The 19,017-nt window shown below is 48.8% G+C and overlaps 4 protein-coding genes across 4 annotated transcripts in view; 1 reads left to right on the top strand and 3 right to left on the bottom strand.

The window, feature by feature from the left end:
• ADRA1B (adrenoceptor alpha 1B) overlaps positions 1 to 19,017 on the bottom strand; it is a 147,975-nt gene that overhangs the window by 42,539 nt on the left and 86,419 nt on the right. The gene's annotated exons all lie outside the window — the stretch shown is intronic.
• On the bottom strand, positions 2,323 to 5,671 carry GDF9 (growth differentiation factor 9). The gene is made up of 2 exons (XM_068206221.1): positions 5,228 to 5,671; positions 2,323 to 4,172 (listed from the first exon to the last, which is right to left on the bottom strand). The coding sequence occupies exons 1-2, from the start codon at positions 5,655 to 5,657 to the stop codon at positions 3,247 to 3,249; spliced, it is 1,356 nt and encodes a 451-aa protein (XP_068062322.1). The 5' UTR covers positions 5,658 to 5,671; the 3' UTR covers positions 2,323 to 3,246.
• C1QTNF2 (C1q and TNF related 2) lies at positions 8,910 to 15,551 on the top strand. The gene is made up of 3 exons (XM_068206238.1): positions 8,910 to 10,350; positions 13,027 to 13,275; positions 14,511 to 15,551. Exons 2-3 carry the CDS (start codon positions 13,035 to 13,037, stop codon positions 15,122 to 15,124), a joined length of 855 nt encoding a protein of 284 aa, XP_068062339.1. The 5' UTR covers positions 8,910 to 10,350; positions 13,027 to 13,034; the 3' UTR covers positions 15,125 to 15,551.
• On the bottom strand, positions 15,874 to 18,327 carry FABP6 (fatty acid binding protein 6). The gene is made up of 4 exons (XM_068206241.1): positions 17,682 to 18,327; positions 16,690 to 16,865; positions 16,168 to 16,257; positions 15,874 to 15,987 (listed from the first exon to the last, which is right to left on the bottom strand). Exons 1-4 carry the CDS (start codon positions 17,746 to 17,748, stop codon positions 15,934 to 15,936), a joined length of 387 nt encoding a protein of 128 aa, XP_068062342.1. The 5' UTR covers positions 17,749 to 18,327; the 3' UTR covers positions 15,874 to 15,933.

Here is a 19,017-nt window from a genome sequence, read left to right as displayed (position 1 = left end):
TGTGGCGATTGTGGAGTTCTGATGGAAAATAAATAAGGGTCTGAGGGAAAACCCCACTTGGTGTGGCGATTGTGGAGTTCTAATGGAAAATAAATAAGGGTCTGAGGGAAAACCCCACTTTGTGTGGCGATTGTGGAGTTCCCGTGGAAAATAAATAAGGGTCTGAGGGAAAACCCCGCTTTGTGTGGCGATTGTGGAGTTCCGATTGAAAATAAATAAGGGTTTGAGGGAAAACCCCACTTGGTGTGGCGATTGTGGAGTTCTGATGGAAAATAAATAAGGGTTTGAGGGAAAACCCCACTTTGTGTGGCGATTGTGGAGTTCTAATGGAAAATAAATAAGGGTCTGAGGGAAAACCCCACTTGGTGTGGCGATTGTGGAGTTCTAATGGAAAATAAATAACAGTCTGAGGGAAAACCCCACTTGGTGTGGCGATTGTGGAGTTCTAATGGAAAATAAATAACAGTCTGAGGGAAAACCCCACTTGGTGTGGCGATTGTGGAGTTCCGATGGAAAATAAATAAGGGTCTGAGGGAAAACCCCACTTGGTGTGGCGATTGTGGAGTTCTAATGGAAAATAAATAACAGTCTGAGGGAAAACCCCACTTGGTGTGGCGATTGTGGAGTTCTAATGGAAAATAAATAACAGTCTGAGGGAAAACCCCACTTGGTGTGGCGATTGTGGAGTTCTAATGGAAAATAAATAAGGGTCTGAGGGAAAACCCCACTTTGTGTGGCGATTGTGGAGTTCTGATGGAAAATAAATAAGGGTCTGAGGGAAAACCCCGCTTGGTGTGGCGATTGTGGAGTTCCCGTGGAAAATAAATAAGGGTCTGAGGGAAAACCCCACTTTGTGTGGCGATTGTGGAGTTCCGCGGAAGTGTCTGAAGCAGAAAATCGTGGAATTATGGAAGAGTTGCCTCTGGAAAAAGCTTTTAAAGGTTAAATACCCCGCCACACCCCCTCCTCCCCAATAAACAATAATGGAATTATTATTAGAATGTATGTCACACCTACCAATAAGGGAAATTACTATTAGACTATATTAGATATCTTCAATATTACTGGGGTGATTAATAGAGCCTATTATAATTTTTAGACTATATTAGACATATTCCATAATACTCAAATTATAGAATATATTCAACATTGTACTTATTTAAATTATTATTAGACTTTATTAGAGATCATCAACATTATTGCGATTATAATTAGCATATATTAGAATTAGAATTATAATACTATATCAGCTTCCACATTAATGGATAATTATTAGAATTACTATAATTAATCATCTTCCACATAATTGAAATTTTTAGAAGATACCAGAATTGTTAGGCATATTTAACATTATTGGAATTATTATTAGAATAGATGAGAATGGCTAGAATATTAGACATTTTCACCATGATTGGAATTATAGTAGAATTATTAGACTGTATTAGACATTTTCATCTTTATTTGGACCATTATGCTATATTAGACATATTTGCCATTATTTAAACTCATATTACAATATATTAGATTTGTTTGCATATGTTCAACATTTTTGGAATTGTTATTAGAATATATTAGGTTCAACATTATTGGTATTATTACAACATATTACACATATTTAATATATTAGTACTGGAATTATGATACTATTATCCCATTGATGGAATATTAGAATATATTAGGATAATTGGACTACATTAGACATTTTACCATAATTAGAAGGATTTGTCTCAGGAAACAATTCCATTTATTTTCTGTTCTGGCAGGTGAGCAAAGCCAAATTCCCAGAGTTTGAAGGGAAGAGCAGGAGTGATACAATCCAAGCTGACCCAACCACCCACAGTGCTGGCACCAGGATGGTTTTATGAGACACCAGGATTCTGTTTTGAGCTTTTGGTGTCAACCACTTTGATTTCAGCAGTCAGAGACTGAAACCTGGAGCAGGATCCTCACTTTTCAGGCAGATCTGTGCTCCAGGAGCTCTCCAGACGCCCCACCGTCCGTGGGTTCAGCGACCACTTGAACCATCAGTGACACCACTCAGCAGTCCCTGCCCTGCCAGGCTGAATTCCCAGCCTCTGGAATTGCTCAGGATCTCAGGTAGGGGCTGGTTGGGTGGCTGAGAGCAGAAAGTTACAGCATTTATTTATTAATCCATTAGCAAGTCAACGTTAAAGGATGTTCTGAACAAGTTTTACAAGATAGTGCTGCTCCACAGCCTTAAATTAACAAGCAAACAAGAAAAATCCCCACTAAAGCCGAGAGGTTTTGTGTATGAACCCCAAGTCCAGGAGGAGAAAATAAATCATAATAAATCAATTACAGTAAAAATTTGGTGTGAAAGCATCCAGAGTTGAGGCACTTGTTACCTACAGTTTCATTGTGAGAAAAAACAAAGCTGTGGCCCCACACTTCAGAATATTAAACCCACTGAACAGCATTTTCACCAACACATTTAAGGCTTTTAGAAGCCATTTTTGGGGATTAAGCCTTTTAAACAAATCTTCCTACTTCAGAAGCCAGTGGCAGTGTGGCTCTAGTGGACAATCCTCTGCCCTCACCCCATGGACAGCTGCTCCTTATTCTTGAATCAAAGAAGCCTCACCTGATGCCAATTTTTACCAAAATAGTGCTTTGATTTAAGTGTCCACAGATTACCCACAGCTGCCCTTCAATTCTTACCCTTCTTTTAGCTGAGAAAGCCCAAAGAGTGCAGCAGAAGAAAAGCAAAAAACAACCTGTTAACTCTTTATAGAACTGTGAGGAAGGGTTTTGTCACCCTGCTTGGAAGAACTGGAATGTGGTAGGGGAAAGAGAATGAAAAACAGAAGAAATAATTCCAACATGAAAGACTTTCTCCCCTTCCTAGTCATTGCTGGAGATGCCACACACAAGGTGTCTGTAGAGGCAGAGTAGCAGGCACTGCATGTCAGGGTATGTGTGATAGCCATTTATTTCTCTTTTTGTTTTTTAAATCTGTAATAAAGCAGCTTAAAAATAGACAATTAGTAGTTGAAACCTTTCCCCCATTTTAAATGCAAAGTTCTCCCGATAAAAAGACGCTATTTACATTTAATTGCACATTCTAGAAAGGCTGAGTGAGTACAAAAACCATTGCTCTGATGTGAAGCCCCTTTTGCTAACTCCCAGCTCCCGGAGTTACAGCAATGCTGCTCAGTGGATCTTAGCTACAGGACCTTGAGACTGCAAAGCGAAGATCTGCGTTTGGGAGTGCAAACCCCAGTCCCACTAGCGGCAGGTGCACTTGGTGGCGATCATGTCCTCGTACTCCTTGTAGACGATGGAGCCGTCGGGCTCGATGGTCAGCACGCTGAGCGGGCTGTAGGCGGCCGGCACACACGAGGGCCTGGGCACCGAGGGGTCCAGCCGCTCGTAGATGAGGGTCTGCACCATGGTGTGCACCGGGGAGCCGTAGCGGTGGCCCAGGGCGCGGGGACAGTCGCCCCGGCAGAACTGGGGGCTGTAGCGGTGCGGGGCGATGATCCAGCGGTCCCACTGCAGCTGGCTGAAGCTCAGGCGGAAGTTGTGCAGCTCGCACTCGTGCTGAGGGAACACAAACTGCTTCAGGTACTCGCTCAGGTTACGAGCCGGGGCCGCTTTGGGATTCTCGTTCCTTCGCTGGCGAGAGGCCCTTTTGCCCTGGGGACTGCCTTGTCCTTTGTCACCCTTTGGAGGATCCACAAGCGGGCTGCTGCTTTGCCTCCCGTGCCCCAGTGAGCTCCCCCGGTGATAAGCTTGCTCGCTGGTGTCATTCAGATACAGCAGAAGGGAAGGGGGAACCAGTGTCACATTCACAGCGTTTTCCAGTTTCGTGGTCCCTTGTGGGTCACCCATCAGACAAGTGAAGTTCAGAGCCATATGGATGTTCCTCCTGTTCATAGCAATCAGAGGCTGGAGGAAAGAAGTCACATCCATCTCCACCCATTTGTGTTTCTTAACATCAAAGTGCAGGCTAAAAGCTAGAGAGTGGGAAATGCTGGGACAGACTTGGCTGGAAAAATCATGTTCCTTGAGGGATAAATGGCATATGCAGGTAATGGAAGAGGAAATGGGAACAGATGTGTCAAAGGAATAGAGCAGGACAGATTTGAGTAAGTGCTCCAGAGCAGTAACACGATCCAAGTTGAAGAGTAAATCCACCGAGTGAACATCTCCTGGGAAGGGAAACAGATTCCTGTAGTGTTAGTGTGTCTTATTTTTCCACCTAGACATAAATACTGTTGTAGTGGATAAGTAAAAATTATTCAGCAGCATAAGAAAACAATTTCGATGCCCTCCCTTACATTTACTATGTGAAGTTTCTACTTTGGTCAGGGACATATGAGTTAAAAATTCAGAAGTTTTTAAAAAACAAAGAAAACCACTGATTTTAACAGTTATTAGGATTAAATTCTTTAAAAGAACCAGCACAAGATGAAGTCAGCTGTTGTCTCTTCAGTGCTGGTGTGGGGTAACAGGACCTAAACACTGTAGATGATACAAACCATAAACTCCACCTCAGAGGGCTGTTCCTGTGCAGCAGCACACCGCTTGTGTTTGTCTGTCTTTCTAGTGAAAAGCCCGAGTCAGGAGAGCTCAGGTCACCTCCGCAGGATTAACAGCCAACGATTTCTAGGTGCTGTTGTTGTGATCAGCCCACGTTTAAGCAAGCCATAGAAGCACCATAAGTTACAGTGTGCCCAGCCATCCCAGTTCTGAGCCTGATTTGTGAGTAACTCTACTCTTCCCTTCAGGCTTTGGTCGTGATTCTTCTCTAGCAAATATACCAGGCAAGGAGAGGAGTCTCTGGCAGTGGGTTCTAGCAGCTTGGTAAAGGTCTCATACCAATGCTGTAATTCTTTGAAAAAAGCAAAACCAAGATGGGCTGTAGAAAGAAATGTGCTGCCCATTATGCCTCAACATTTTTTCCACTTTTCTTACTTCACTTAGATCTGCCTGTGGCTTTTTCTGACTCATGAGGAGATGAGTCAGCCTGAAACATCAGCATGTCTTGTACATACCGCTTGTGCGGTGTTCCCCAGCCTGTGAAGTGTGTACCTAATGCCACTCAAAGAGAAGTGGGCTATGAAAAACTCCCCCAGCTGAGGAGAAGAGCCTCCAGGACTGAAATAGCACCAGCTCTGAAGGAAGGAGGTATTTTTATCTGGTGCTGCCGGCGCAGAACACGCAGAGAGCCCGCGTACCCTTCCCAGCAGCGCCGCACACCTACCTTTCCCCAGGTGCGCGGGGCTGTGCTCGCATTCCCAGCACGGCGTGAGGAGCCGCACCGTGTTATAGAGGCGGCCTCGCTGCGCCTTGGGGATGCCGTCCCTGGTGGCAGACATCCTGTACAGCCTCTTCATGTACCGCAGGGCCCTGGAGTCCGGCTGCAGCTGCGGCGCCTCGCTGTGCCAGCCCCGGGGGCCGCGGTCGTGCAGCACCTTGAGCAGGGGGGGCAGGAGGGCATGGGCCGGTGCCCCGCCTTGGGGCAGCTGCAGCCCCGCGCTGAGCTGGCTGGCAGCATCCTCAGGAGCTGCCAAAAACCCAGGGGCCTCCGCAGAAACTCCCCGGCCCCTGGAGCGGGGCGAGCACTGGGTGCCAGCAGAGAGCCAGGGCAAGCAGCAGTACAAACAAACGCAAATCCTCCAAGTGCTCTCCATGCTCTTGAGGGCTGCGGATAGTAAAAAAAAAAAAAAAAATAAAAAATAAAATAAATAAATACCTCCCCTCAAGTATTCGAGGAAAAACAAGTGGGCCTGAGCCCCATCCCTTATATAGGTTGCAGCTGTGGAATGTGAGGGAGGTTTCCTTCTGATTAGGAAGCAAAGAGAAAGATCTGCAGCTGGCCCCTGAAGCCACAGGTTCAGTGCAGTTGGGCTGAGCCTTGGCCTTGGGAGCTTATTATAAAGAGATACTAATTCTGAATTAACCTTTTTCACATGGGAAATTACAGGCTGGGAGCGAGTGCCAGCCCGCAGAGGGAGCTGGGGAGGCGTTAGTGTTGCCTGGTCTAATTAATCCTGGTTTATTTGCAGGAATATATAAAGCTAAATATTACTGCTCTTAGCCTTTGGCCTCTCTCTGTGTGATGGTGGAGTAGTTTCACCAGCTCTGAGCTGAACAACCCAGCCGCTCACTGGGTATAAAGTTGTGGGGTTTAAGGAAGATTTGAGGCTGCTTTGAGAGCATCTTACAGGTAGCTTAATTTAGGGGTTGTATCAGATGTTCTCCCTCTCGCCTTGGTGTGCTGCAGTGGAAAGCTGAGTTTGCCAAGCTTGTTGCTATCTCTTTCAGCTTCCCTGGTGTATTTTCCTGCCTGACAAGCTCTTGTTTACAAGCTGGAGAGCAAAGAAAGCCCTGAAGAATCAAAAATTGTGAAAAATTGAGTCTGCTGATGTTACCTGCTCTGTTTGCTGCCTGAGGTGAGGTTTGAGGTTACCTGCTGTACACCAGCTGTGAGTTATTTTTTCAGAATTTGTTTTCTTATTGCTCCTAAATAAAATGACAGTTCTGGTCCTTCTTACAGGGTCTCTGCCATGGGGTTCAGTTGTGGCTTTAAGGTAGGAGTAGGGAAATTGTTTCTCATTTTGTTGGTGTCTTGTTTATTTTACAATATTATTGGCTATGGTTAAGGTGCAATTCTGGTGCTGCAGACTCCAGAGCAGGGGGCTGGAGGTTTTCTGTAGTTGGGAAATACAAGGCATTTTCAGAAATCCCTTCTTGTCTGTTACTTGGTATCAAGGCAGGGGCCAAATGTGGTGAGTAAAAAAGGTTGCTGAATTTACTTTGAATTACAGAATTTACTTTGAATTATTAATAGAGGGTATATGGAATAAAAAGAAATAACCCCAAGCTTTACACAGCATCTGCTCAGTGCTGGCAGTGGCCCACTGGTGATTGGGCTGGTTCCCACTTCCATCTTCCCAAAATAAGCTCTATTTATTTTTATCTTAATGGGTCAGGGCTGTAGCTCCTAAGCAGAGCTAATGGTCTCAAGGGCATCCTTTAAGTTTAAACAGGGTTTTGACTCATTTTTATGGGGGCTTTTGGAGAGGGACAATCACTCTCTGTAGGCTGCTTACAGACTTTCAAACTGCTTTTATGCAGGGCAATAAAAATTACTCAAATCACCATCCCACAGTAAGACTGGAGGCCTGTTGGGTGGAAAAATGCTTCTTCCTTCCCATTAGTATCTCTCCAAAACCCCGAAGCACTGACACTCATCTTTGGTGAGGCACACTCCCATTGTTACTGCTGGGTTTTAAGCTGCCTCCACCCTCGGTGTGAATTCCAGCTCTTCTGGCATTTGCGGAATCATTTTATTTGGTTACAAAGTCGTGGCTGCAAGGTCAGTGCCTAACAATGAAAGCAGTGAGTGCTCAGAAGGTAAACAAGGGGAAATCCTTCCAGGCTGGGGCACAGCCCTGTGCTGGGCTGGGAACTGATGGTTACCCACTTTTGGGCACTCCCACTTCTCCCCCGCAGCACGTGCACAGCAACTGCAAAGGGTGAATGAACCTTTAGGTGACTTTGTCCTGCAGGATTAAGGATGGCAAACCAGATATATTTATATGGAAATAAATTATTTATCATGCTAGTGATAACACAAAAAATGCCTTAAACAGAATTATTTGCTAGCTAGTATGGGTAGCCAGAACTACTAGTATAGTACAGTGCACTATTTTTGAAGTAAAATTGAAGCATTTATATTAAAGCAGTTCTAGTGAGGCAATTGTACTAAAGACAGCAAAAAGTGTTAGTTAGAGAATGGTGTTACTCATCCAGATCAACGACTGTGGGCAAATCTCCTTGGTTCAGCCCTAAAGAGTGGCCTTGAGGGGTGTCCCCACTCCAGGAGGAATCTCCACACACTTTCCAAGAGGGGTGTGTTGGAAAACCCTCTGTTAAACAGTGGGCCTGGGCTGTCAGGCAGATGTGTCTGGGCCAGCTGTGCCAGCTCAGCAGCTTTGGGTGAGGTGTCGGTAGCATCACTTGTTTGTTCCTTTACCAGGCATTTTATCATCTGCTACATTTTCACCTTGCTCTCAGGATGTTTAACTTTGGGACCCATGGGTCAGGCTGGTTTTAGCATTATTCACCCCAAAAGCAGCGTGAACCCCTTCTCCACTCACTGGCAACTTTTCAAGCAGGGCATTGTTTGAGTTGCTCCCTCTCACTCCAGGCAGAGCATCCTGAGCAGGGACTGCACCCCCAGCCCACACCTGTCCCTGAGCCAGCCCCCTTCCCTGGGGACACCACGGGAGTCACAGCACCGAGGCTTCTGCTAAAAGGCAGCACAGGGAGGACAAGATCTGCTGAATGTCCCCTGCAGTGTCTCACTGACACAAAAAGCACTGAGCAGGAGTCTCAGGCTGCTCTGATTCTCTGTGCAGTTTGTTTATTTAACAAATTGTGCTGCCAAGTGTTCTCAGCAGAGCTGTCTGGGACCCCGGTGGAGCCTGGCCTGGCCGTGCAGCACAGACAGATTTTCCATCTGCCCTGCAGGAGCTTCCCAGCAGATTCTCCCCACGCTGCTGAACTAGGTCAGGCTCTCAATGCTTTCCCCATGCTGCAGACCTGGGTACAAAACCACCCTGAACTGTGAATTCCCTGCTCCTGCCTGGAGCTGCCTGCCAGGATTGCTGTGTATCCAAGCATCCTCTTGTCCCTGGCCCATGTCACACCCATCCCAAAGTACAGGTGCCATGGGGTAGGAGCAGGATCAGCAGAGGAGCTGTTCCTTTTCCACACCATCTGAGGAAACCACTGTGGCTTCCCAGGTCCATCCCACTGGCACGGCAGCAAAGCCCACGGGAGGCTTTCACCTGGTTTCCTATTTCACACAAAATGCTTGGAGCCTTTTGGCCCACACCCAGGCAGAGGGGCCCAGCACGAGATCTGGGTTCTTACAAACTTCATAGAAACAGACAAAAAGAGAGAATTTCTATCTGACCAATATCCAGAGCAGCCCTGGCAGCAGTGTCTGGGTCTGTCCCAGCTGAGCTCACCCCAGTGCCAGAGGTGAGCCAGCTTTTCTAGAACAGCCCTTTTCCCAGGGAAATGCAAAGCTGATGATTGCACGGGTTTGGGAAGGGGGACTGTTCCCCTGGAGGTTGTTCAGTGTCAGGAAGCTGGGGCCGGGGTGCTGGCTCTGCAGGAGCTCTGTGGGACTGTTAACACAGCATGAAAACAGCCCTGTGCTTCCTCAGCCAAATGTTTCCATTCCTCCCAGGAGCATCTAAACTGGCCCCAGCTCACAAAGCCGACTGTGTACAGACTTCATTTTTATGTTAGATCCGTTCCCACCAAGTACCAAAAGGATGCACGGGGGAAAGCTTAAAAACAAACCACAACAGCTCTGAGAAGGATGGATTTGGGCAGAGCAAGGAACGACAATTCCAGTGTTCTCCCGATCAGCTGATGCTCTGCACTGAGCAGAAAGGATTTACTGGCTGCAGGGCAGGGGTTGGAGCCCTGCCACCAGGCACACGCCCGTGTGGGATCCTGGCGGGGCCAGAGCAGAAACCCACCACCAAAGATGAGTCTGGTCAATACCAGCCCTGGCAGCATCCCAGAGCATCCTGCTCCAGCCTCAGCTGCTGCTCCTGCCTTACCTGAAGCAGTTGTTGGGGGGTTATAATTACTTTCCAAGCTTAAAACAAAATCCTAATCCTTTCCCAAGACAGAAGCATTCCTGCCCTGCCATCCCTAAGACAAAGTTGTATTTTGTAAGGCACATCAGCCTGAAGAAGTGCTGAGATACAAATTTGCATTTGCAGAGCTGCTGCTTCATGACTTGGTCCTTAAATTCAAGCCTGGAGTGATTCAAGTGACTTTCCACCCCTAGGACAAGATTTTTTTCCCTTTAATGCTCCAGGATAAAGTGTCAAAATTGTTCCCCGGTTGGATCAGTGTTACCCATTCCCTGCTTGTGTGGGCAGCGAGTACAGCAGAGAGGGGCAGCATCAATCAGAAATGATCCAGGCAGCCCCTGAGCCTTTCCTCCAGGATTGAGAGGGAGAAAGGGAAGAGCTCCCCAAACATCAAGAGCTTTCCAGCCACATGTGCGTAAAATCTCTTCCCGTGCCACGTGACCGAGGAAGAGGCACAGATCCATTACACAATAATAAAAATATGCCTTTGGCAACGTGGAGCCAAAGTGGAGCTGCTGCAGGGAGCTCAAACTACGCTCGAGAAGGAGTAAAACAGGAATAAAAAGGACCAGAGTCAATCCTGCACAGCCCTCCCAGGACCTGCTGTGGCAGGACGAGGCTGGGATCTGCAGCAAAACATCTGCCTGAAGCCCTGGGGGCTGCCAGCGCCTGTCAGGATCTCGCTGAGGAGATCAGGCTGGTGAGTAAGATCCGCTTTTCCTTTCTCTGCCTCTCCCTCGTCTTAAGGTTAACTTTGAAAACTTCCCAAATAAGGTCTAAGTCACTGAGCACTCAGGTTTCCGACGCCTGCTCAGGAATCCATAAAGGCAACAGTTGCCAGTTAAAGAAATAACACCGTGAGGGAAACATTGCTCAGCCTTTGCTGGGAGCTCCCCCCTCCTTCAGCCTGTCCCTGCACTGGGCAGCTGCCGAGACGGGCTTGAGCTCGGGGTTAGGAAGGGTTTGGCACAGGAATTCCTGGTGCTTCTGCTCCAGGCTAGGGAAGGTTTGGCACAGGAATTCCCGGTGCCTGAAGCCAAGAGAGCGCTGCAGGTTCAGGACAGAAGGTGCATCCTCTGCTTTGCCTCCTTTGGCGTTGCTTTGTGCAGCAGCAGGGAACACATCAAACCCCTGTTGGTGTGAGTGCTTCCCTGCTCCTATCAGTTAAATCTAACCATTTCCGGTGTTCTGTCACTGCTGTCACACCTGATTTCACCGAAATCAGCCTCCCACCCAAGGGCTCCTTCTGCTTCCACCCCGGGGACGCTGCAGGGCAACCTCCAGAGCTGAGAATTGGGCTCATGGGGATAATGATTATCTTGAAGATTAATTAAGACACTCGGAAATTGTGAGGCAGAATGATGGATGTTTTATTTGAGAAAGCCTTGAATACTGAAAGGAAATAGAGAAGAAAGTCACGGTGATCGCTCACTGCTAGGTCCCTGATCCTGCTCCTGGCCTCCCTCCAAGCAGCAATTCCCTCAGATTCCTATTCCCACCACCACATGGCACAGGGTGATTTCAATGGCCAAAAAATTACCATCCAACCACTGCATATGCCCCCAAACCCTGCATCTGGCAACCCTCAGGGATTTTCGTCTGGGATTTCAGCCCAGCTGCCCTGGAAGCAGCAGAAAGTACAGCTGATCCTGACTCTTCCAGGCAGGGTCTTTTCTTACAGAAACACTTCTTTAATGCACAACAGGCATTGGTCATGGCCCAAAGGTCTCTAACCCTGGTGACAAAGCCATTAGTTAAAATGTCATTGGAAAATCAGCCCTGCTGCTGCACAGCCTCCTGTGCTGGGCTGGCTGCCCACGCCAAGGAGAGGAGAGATGCTGATCTGCTTCCAATTTGCTTTTTGGAGCTCTTCGGACCTTCTACATCGAGGAACAATTTTCCTTTTAAGGTGGAACAGCATGAGGTTTGTTCTCTTTCAAAAAGATTTCTTGAAGAGGTTATTTATAGATGCTCTTGTGGATGTGGTGGTGCTTTGCATCCCACACACATTATTGGGATATGGGTTGAAGTGTTCTTGTGGAGCCATTAATTAGCACCAGCTCTGGAGCTGCGCCAGAGCACAGCCCCAGCTACTTGGATACTCTCCACTTATCCAAGTACTGGTCCCACAGACCCCCCAACCTCGGGGGATTTTGTTTGCCACTTTTTATCCCATCAGGTCAACGAGCTGGGATGTCTCAAGGTATCAGAAGTGATTATGGTAAGCAGTTGCCACAGGAGGAGCAGCCCTTCCACCCTCTGCTCCTTCTCACACCTTTCTTCTCCACATGAGGCATGCCCAGCTTTTCTCCAGGTTTGCTCCACAATGACATTTTTCCCTGCCACAGCTTGTGAGTCACATCTACCTCCAGACACCTCTCACTTCTCTGCCCCGTTGGAGGGGTTCCTGGGAAGCAGGGGTGCAGCTTGCCTTGTGATCTCCCACTCCACAGGCATTTTGTTTCCCTTCCCATGAACTCAGAAGCCTTCATTCAGCTTTCCACGTGAACGTTGGGTGGTGTTTTCCGTCTCACAAGTCCATTAAACCAATGCCTTTCAGCAGCAGCAAATCAGAGCTGAAGAACCAAAGGGCTCAAGCAGCCAAATCCAGCCCTGGATCTGGTTTGCATTTCCCTCTCCTCTGCATGTTCTTAATTACAATATCACAGAGCTGGGGGCTCCCACTGAGCATAAATATGTAGGATCAGCTGGCTGGATTTGGAGCATCTAAATATGCATTTCCACCCCTCAGGAGCTAAGAGCAGGATGAGAGCTAAGCCCAACACGGAATTTAGCCAGTGCTTTAAGCATCTTATTTGCAGTGCAGGAGTTGCACATAACAGTACTGGGGAGCTGCTAAAGCTGAGCTGCAGTGGGGAAGGGGATGAGGCTCAGCTCACCTGACAGGAAAAAGGCACTAAGGCCTGGCCCAAAGCCTGCTCAGCCTCTCTTCTGAGTCCTGCCCTGCATCACATGATGGGCTTTGTGCTTTGGAGAAACCCCAGCGACCCAGCCACGGGCTGGGGATGTTCACACCAAGCCCCTTCTTCTTCCACTCCCCTGCTCCCAAGCAGCTGCTTTCTGCACCCCTCTGCCGTTGCTCCTGGTGTTTGGGGGGAAAACAGGCTCGGGGAGCAAAACAAAATGAGGGATGGCCACACATACAGACTTGGAGAAGAGTAAGTTTGATAAAAATATTGGTCTGACCTAGAAAACTCCGTGAGCCAAGTCCTTGGAATCGCATCACACCAAAGCAAACAGCTCCCCCACCCTGCCAGGACAAGCCAAATAATGTCCCATTTTCATGCAAGTTCCTACACCAGCCCATGCCAGCGGTGCCCACAGGCTGCTCCCTTGTCCCGTGTACTCCCCACAGGCTGTGCCATGATCTCTGCTGTGCTGCTCCTCTGGACGGTGCCCTGCGTGGCGAACCACATCCTGGGGGGCTTTGCCAAGCGGGAGCTGCAGGAGGGTGCCCAGCTGGCCTGCAGCCTGCCAGGGCCCCCCGGGCCCCCCGGGCCCCCCGGCGTGCCCGGCACTCCTGGCACCGTGGGCAGGATGGGCTTCCCAGGCAAGGATGGCAAGGACGGCCAGGACGGGGACAAAGGCGAGCACGGCGATGAAGGTAAGAGAGAGGCGCTCCACATGACAGTGGAAAGGTGGAAGCTGTGGGGCAACAGCCCCTTCACAGCTCCTCCTCCTGGGAAACTCCTCGGAATGATCCCGCCGGTCCGGGGGGCTCCAGACCCACACCCCGTCCTGGCAGCTGCAGTTTCTGCTGGCTTTATTCTGTGACGCAGTGAGGTTTGCCCGGCGCTGCTCAGGGCTCTCCAGGGCAGGCAAGGAGCTGCTCTCAGGTTCCTGCTCCCGGGAAAACCAGAGCCACGCGAGCAATTTAGGAAAGCAAAGCTTTAGCAAATTTAGCAAAGGCTCCAAAGGCAGCATCGGCTGCCCGGAGCGCTGTAACGGGACAGGCGCTGGCCATGCCGGAGCCAGTGCAGAGCAAACAGAGCTGAGGCGGGGCTGTGCTCTGCGTCCGCCGGAGTCAGAGGCAGCAGGAGCAGCGCCGTGCACAGCAGATTTCCCTCTGCCACGCTAGAGAGCACTCCTGCCTCGGCAACGCCAGCGAGCCCAGCCTGCGGCTGCCTCCCGCCTCCCTCCCCACACCGGGAGTCTGCAGAGCAGATTTCCAGCCACAGCTGCGTTTCGATCTGCTCTTGCTAACAGCAGGTCAAGAGACACTGCATAAATCCTCACGGGTTTGTTCACATCAGATACCACCGAGCCAGAATCACTGCCAGCCCAGCTCCCTTCCCATGCCAAGGCAGCCCCTGCCCCCGGTGTTTGCTGGTTCATCCCCCAGCTGGGCTGGGCTGGGCTTTTAACCACATCTAGATTTACTTTTACCTTGTTTTTATACAGTCTCATGCTAAATGTTAAAAAAAAAAAAAAAGGCAAAGATAAAAGAAAGACATGAGATCAAAAGTACTCCCCTTCTCAACATGAGGCTCTGAGGCTCTGAAAGCTTCACAAACCTGCCCCACTCTGTAAAACCCAAACATTTAAAGCTTGTTCTGTAATTCCTCCTTTTTCTCAAGTGAGCCAGATAATGGAATCAGCCTTTTGACCCTTAAAAAGGACAGAATCCCACTGTTACCACAGCAGCTCCCGGCCTACCCTGGCTGGTCAGTCGGGACAGATGTCCAGGCCCCGGTGGGATTTCATTGGGATTCTCACACCAGCACTGGCTTCCTCCTAAATGAAATCCCTGCTGCAATGCTCTAACCGCCTTGCACCCGCTGTATCGCCTCTTTCCCTCAATAGTGATAGGAAAAACTGATGAGATCATTTGTCTTCCAGGTCCCCAGGGCAGAACAGGAAACCCTGGCAAGCCAGGCCCGAAGGGGAAAGCAGGAGCCATTGGCAAAGCAGGGCCCCGGGGGCCCAAGGGTTTAAAGGGCAATCCCGGGAAAAACGGGGCCCCGGGGAAGAAAGGGCCCAAAGGGAGCAAGGGTGAGCCCGGGCTGCCGGGACCCTGCAGCTGCGGTGGCAGCAGGGCCAGGTCTGCCTTCTCTGTGGCCGTGTCCACCAGCTACCCCAGGGAGAGGCTGCCCATCAAGTTCGACAGGATCCTGATGAACGAGGGAGGACATTACAACGCTTCCAGTGGGAAGTTCATCTGCAGCATCCCAGGGATTTACTACTTCACCTACGACATCACTTTGGCCAACAAGCACCTGGCCATTGGCCTGGTCCACAACGGCCAGTACCGGATCAAGACTTTTGATGCCAACACTGGGAACCACGACGTGGCCTCTGGATCGACCATCCTGGCGCTGAAGCAGGAGGATGAGGTGTGGCTGCAAATCTTTTACTCAGAGCAAAATGGGCTCTTTTATGATCCCTACTGGACAGACAGCTTATTTACTGGATTCTTGATTTATCCTGACCAAGATTATCTCAATGAAGTGTAGGAGGAGAAACTATGGGAAAAAAATAGGGAATGGGCCTCAGTCCAACAAAGTGTGGCCTTACGTGGGACATGTCTGGGATTATCAGATGTTTCCACATTTGCCTATGGGATTGTCAGCTGATTGCACCCTGTATGGGCTACTTAGACTTTTCCACAGGGTACCAGGCTTTCAGCAGCCGCATGAATGGCTCCATCCCAAAGCCACCCGTTATGAATTCCATGATTATTTCAACATGCCATGGACATGTAACTCAAATACTGGCGCAGAATGCTTTGGTTATTGCATTGTTATAATAAAGCATGGAAACCAACAGTCATTTCCTAAAGCTGAGCTGGGAAGTGCCACTGATGCTGGAGATTGTGTCACTGGGCCTCCTCCCCCACACCCCAGCACAGTCCTTGTTAATGGAACCGGGCTTTGCCAGCCAGTTCAGAGTCAGGAATTTGTCAGCTGGAGTTGTACAAGTCCCTCCCAGCCCCATAAAGGCAGCTCTAACAGCAAAGGCATCTGGTCTGTGCAGGAAGTGATTGAAAGGTCTTGTTTTTAAGGTTCAGGGCTCCTCTCAGGGCACAAAGTGGTGCTCTGAGCACCACTGGTGTCCCTCAGAGCAGAGAATCAGAGTCACAGAAGGGTTTGGGTTGGGAGGGACCTTAAATCTCATCTGGTTCCACCCCTGTCAGATATTTAGGAATGAGGTCAGCATTAACATGATGATGTTCATAAAACCAAGAAAGAGACGAAGACAGAACTTAATTTTATTTATTTTATTGTTGGCTTTCAGTGCACTGGAAGAGACTGGCCTTGCTGCCTTAGGCAATCTTTTTGCTGGTCCTTTTGTAGACTACACCAGAAGAAGTAGAAATCTGGAACAAAGAACAACCCAAAACTTTGGTTGGACAGTGTAATCAGAGCTCCAGAGTCCCAGGGGAACAGCCCAGGGGATGGCTCAGAGCCTGTCCTTCACTTAAGATTTTTCTCTAAGCTTCAAATGTTGAGGATTTCCTTTGTTTTTTATGAACTACCCTGGATCTTTGAGCACTCACCTCTACCAGCTTCCCCCCACAGATCTCTGCAGTGTGGCGGTAGTTGGGGAAATCAGCTACAAGTTTCCCATCTTCCATTTTGACAGTTGCCTGTGAGAGAGAAAGGGTTCCTGTTGCTGGGGTTGCTGGAATTTTTGCTGCCAGATCCTGTAAACCTGCACAGCTGTTGCTGGAAGATTATGAGACAGAGGCTGTGTGTTGCACAGGGCTGAAATCCATGGGCTTTAGTTCTTGAATGTTCTCAGGTTAAACAGACACTTGTTCATCTTCCGATTGCTGCAGGTTCCAGATCTGCACATCACTCTTTACCAGCTCTGAAAACGGTCCTGGCAGGCAGCCCAGGAGTCAGCGATGGACTCAGGGAACCCCAGCATGGTCTGGGCTGAAAAGGGCCTTAGAGCCCCTCCTGTTCCACCCTCTGCCAGGGGCAGGGACACCTTCACTAGGCCTGACACAGGTCTGCTTTCACCCTAAATCCAATTCCACCTGAGGCTGGGGAGCTGAAGAGCTCCATGAATTTACCTTGAACTTCTTCCCTCCCATGGTCTCCATGTCTGCCTCCTTGCCCACGGTGAAGGTGTTGGTGGTGGTGCGGCCTCCCGGGAAGTGCTGTGTCCATGTGAAGTCATTCCCATTCTGCACCACCTCTGTCACAATCTTGCAGTTCCTTCCCATTTCAACCTTGTCACTGGGGAGACCTTAAACAATAAAACCACAGATTTTATCAAATCTAAGTTGAATTTGAACTGAAGGATGGTAGTGGTGTGTTTGTTCTCAGAGCATCTGATTTGTTGTTCATTTCCTAATTTTAATTTTTTTACAATATCAAAGCTCTGAGTTGAAATTACTGATGTAAAGAAAGATATTGGTACATTAATACATATGCTAAAACAAATCTTGCATTCTTTTCCTTAAAAAACAATACACAGGAAAAATGTACAAGTACATAAAATATTCCCTTTTCCTTAACCTACACATGCAATGCTTGGAGTTTCATCTGTGGGACCTTAGGCCTTTGCTGTTTAGCTGCACATACGTGTTCTTATATATGCTCTTGCTCTTTAACTAGATGCACATGGAATCTTTGGACAGTTTGGGTTGGGAGGGAGCTTAAAGATCATCCAACCCCCTGCCGTGGCAGGAACACCTTCCACTGTCCCAGGCTGCTCCCAGCCCTGTCCAGCCTGGCCTTGGGCACTGCCAGGGATCCAGGGGCAGCCAGAGCTGCTCTGGGCACCTGTGCCATGGCCTGCCCACCCTCCCAGGGAGGAATTTATTCCCAATATCCCATCTGAAGCTACACCCTGCAAGTTTGAATCCATTCCCCCTTGTCCTGTCATTCCATTCCTATAAAGTCTCTTTCCATCCTTCCTGTAACCCCTTCAGGCACTGGGAGGCCACAGCTGGGTCACCCCCAAGTTTCTCCTCTCCAGGCTGGGCAATCTCAGCTCTCCCAGCCTTTCCCCAGTATTTGATCCAATCCATGCCCCGTGCCTGACCCCAGCCAGACTCACCAATCTTCTGCACAAAGGCATCGTAGTTCTCATCGCCCTCGAACTCGTATTTGCCTGAGAATGCCATTGTTCCCTTGGGACGAGCCTGGGAAGCAGAACAGCAGCTGGACGGAGCGGAATGGATCAGCTGGGCTGAGCCCTGCCTTTATAGACCAGCCTGAGCTCTCAGCCCACCTGGCCCACGCCCCGTGGAAATGGAGCTTTATGGCCCCTGAGTCACAGCGATGCCATCGACCTGTGGGACAGTCGAGGTTATCAGGCAATTGTGCATCCTTGCCAATAACCTGGAGATCAGCAGGAATCAGGGACAAGGGCTCAGCTTTCCTTTGGTGCAGATTTAAACAAAATGTTGTATTTTTGCTTTTAAGATTTCACTGGTTTTGCATTCAGGATGGAATAAAAGTAAAATAAAAATGGACCACGCACCAGTTCTCAGCTCTGCAGAGAAAGACCTGGGGAAACTTATGTCACCACCAGGCTTTCCTTTTCACTTTTGATATAAAAGTGGCTGTAAAATGACTCTGACTATCCTGAAAATGTATTTGATGCTTAGTTTGTTAATCAAAACTCCTTCTGCTTAATCCCAAGATTGCTGAACCCAACGAAAGGAAACTTCCTTTCCCAGCTGGACCCCAGTGCTGAGGCCCCAGCTGTAAAGAGCAAAGCAGCATTGGCACAGGGAGCAGGGCAGGGGTGGCACAGCCACGGAAGCCTCCCTCTGCTCCAGAGGGACCTGCACAACCTTGGGAAGGAGGTCCATGAACTCAGGCCATAAACTCTCCTGCTCACATAAAACTTGCAGCAGACAATTCCACTGGCAGAGTAACACCACAGGGACCTTGGGACAGAGATCAAACTGGATAAGGAAAGCAGCCCAGTCCTGTGTAAAAGGAAGGAGATAATCAGATTATATGAACAGTACTTGAGCTTTTATGCTCCCGGTCCATAAAGATCAGATCATATTGATAGCTGTCCCATGATGAGATACAAAAATGCTGACAGCTCCATATAGACATGGACAGGAGATTCCATAATCCCATGATTTGAATCTGCTGGTTACAAGGAGCAGCTATGCAGAAAAGCTCAACTGTATTTGAATGTACCAGGATGATGTAAATTCCAAGTGTGCGGCATTTGGAGACAGCGAACAGGAGTAAGTTGTCAGAGAAGTAAAACTCTTGTGGAAGCTCATCCCCAAAGGAAAAGGTCATCCAAAGTGAGCAGTGAATTCCCTGTGCCTCCAAGTCAGCTGCCTCTGATATGCAAAGCAGCCGAGCCTTCAAATGCTGCTGGGAACAGAGGGAGCTTTAAGGAGCCAAATCAAAGCCTTGGATAT

Source organism: Anomalospiza imberbis, chromosome 15 (assembly GCF_031753505.1).
Source record: "Anomalospiza imberbis isolate Cuckoo-Finch-1a 21T00152 chromosome 15, ASM3175350v1, whole genome shotgun sequence".
Classification (NCBI taxonomy): Eukaryota; Metazoa; Chordata; class Aves; order Passeriformes; family Viduidae; genus Anomalospiza; species Anomalospiza imberbis.
This window is presented reverse-complemented; position numbering and strand designations above follow the sequence as displayed.

Coding starts and splice junctions, on each gene's coding strand:
- C1QTNF2 (XM_068206238.1), top strand. CDS start 13,035: ATGATCTCTGCTGTGCTGCTCCTCTGGACGGTGCCCTGCGTGGCGAAC. Junction 13,276..14,510: donor AGGCGAGCACGGCGATGAAG/GTAAGAGAGAGG, acceptor TTTGTCTTCCAG/GTCCCCAGGGCAGAACAGGA.
- GDF9 (XM_068206221.1), bottom strand. CDS start 5,657: ATGGAGAGCACTTGGAGGATTTGCGTTTGTTTGTACTGCTGCTTGCCC. Junction 4,173..5,227: donor CCCCGCGCACCTGGGGAAAG/GTAGGTGTGCGG, acceptor TTCCCTTCCCAG/GAGATGTTCACTCGGTGGAT.
- FABP6 (XM_068206241.1), bottom strand. CDS start 17,748: ATGGCATTCTCAGGCAAATACGAGTTCGAGGGCGATGAGAACTACGAT. Junction 16,866..17,681: donor TGCCTTTGTGCAGAAGATTG/GTGAGTCTGGCT, acceptor TTATTGTTTAAG/GTCTCCCCAGTGACAAGGTT. Junction 15,988..16,167: donor GTGGGGGGAAGCTGGTAGAG/GTGAGTGCTCAA, acceptor TCTTTGTTCCAG/ATTTCTACTTCTTCTGGTGT.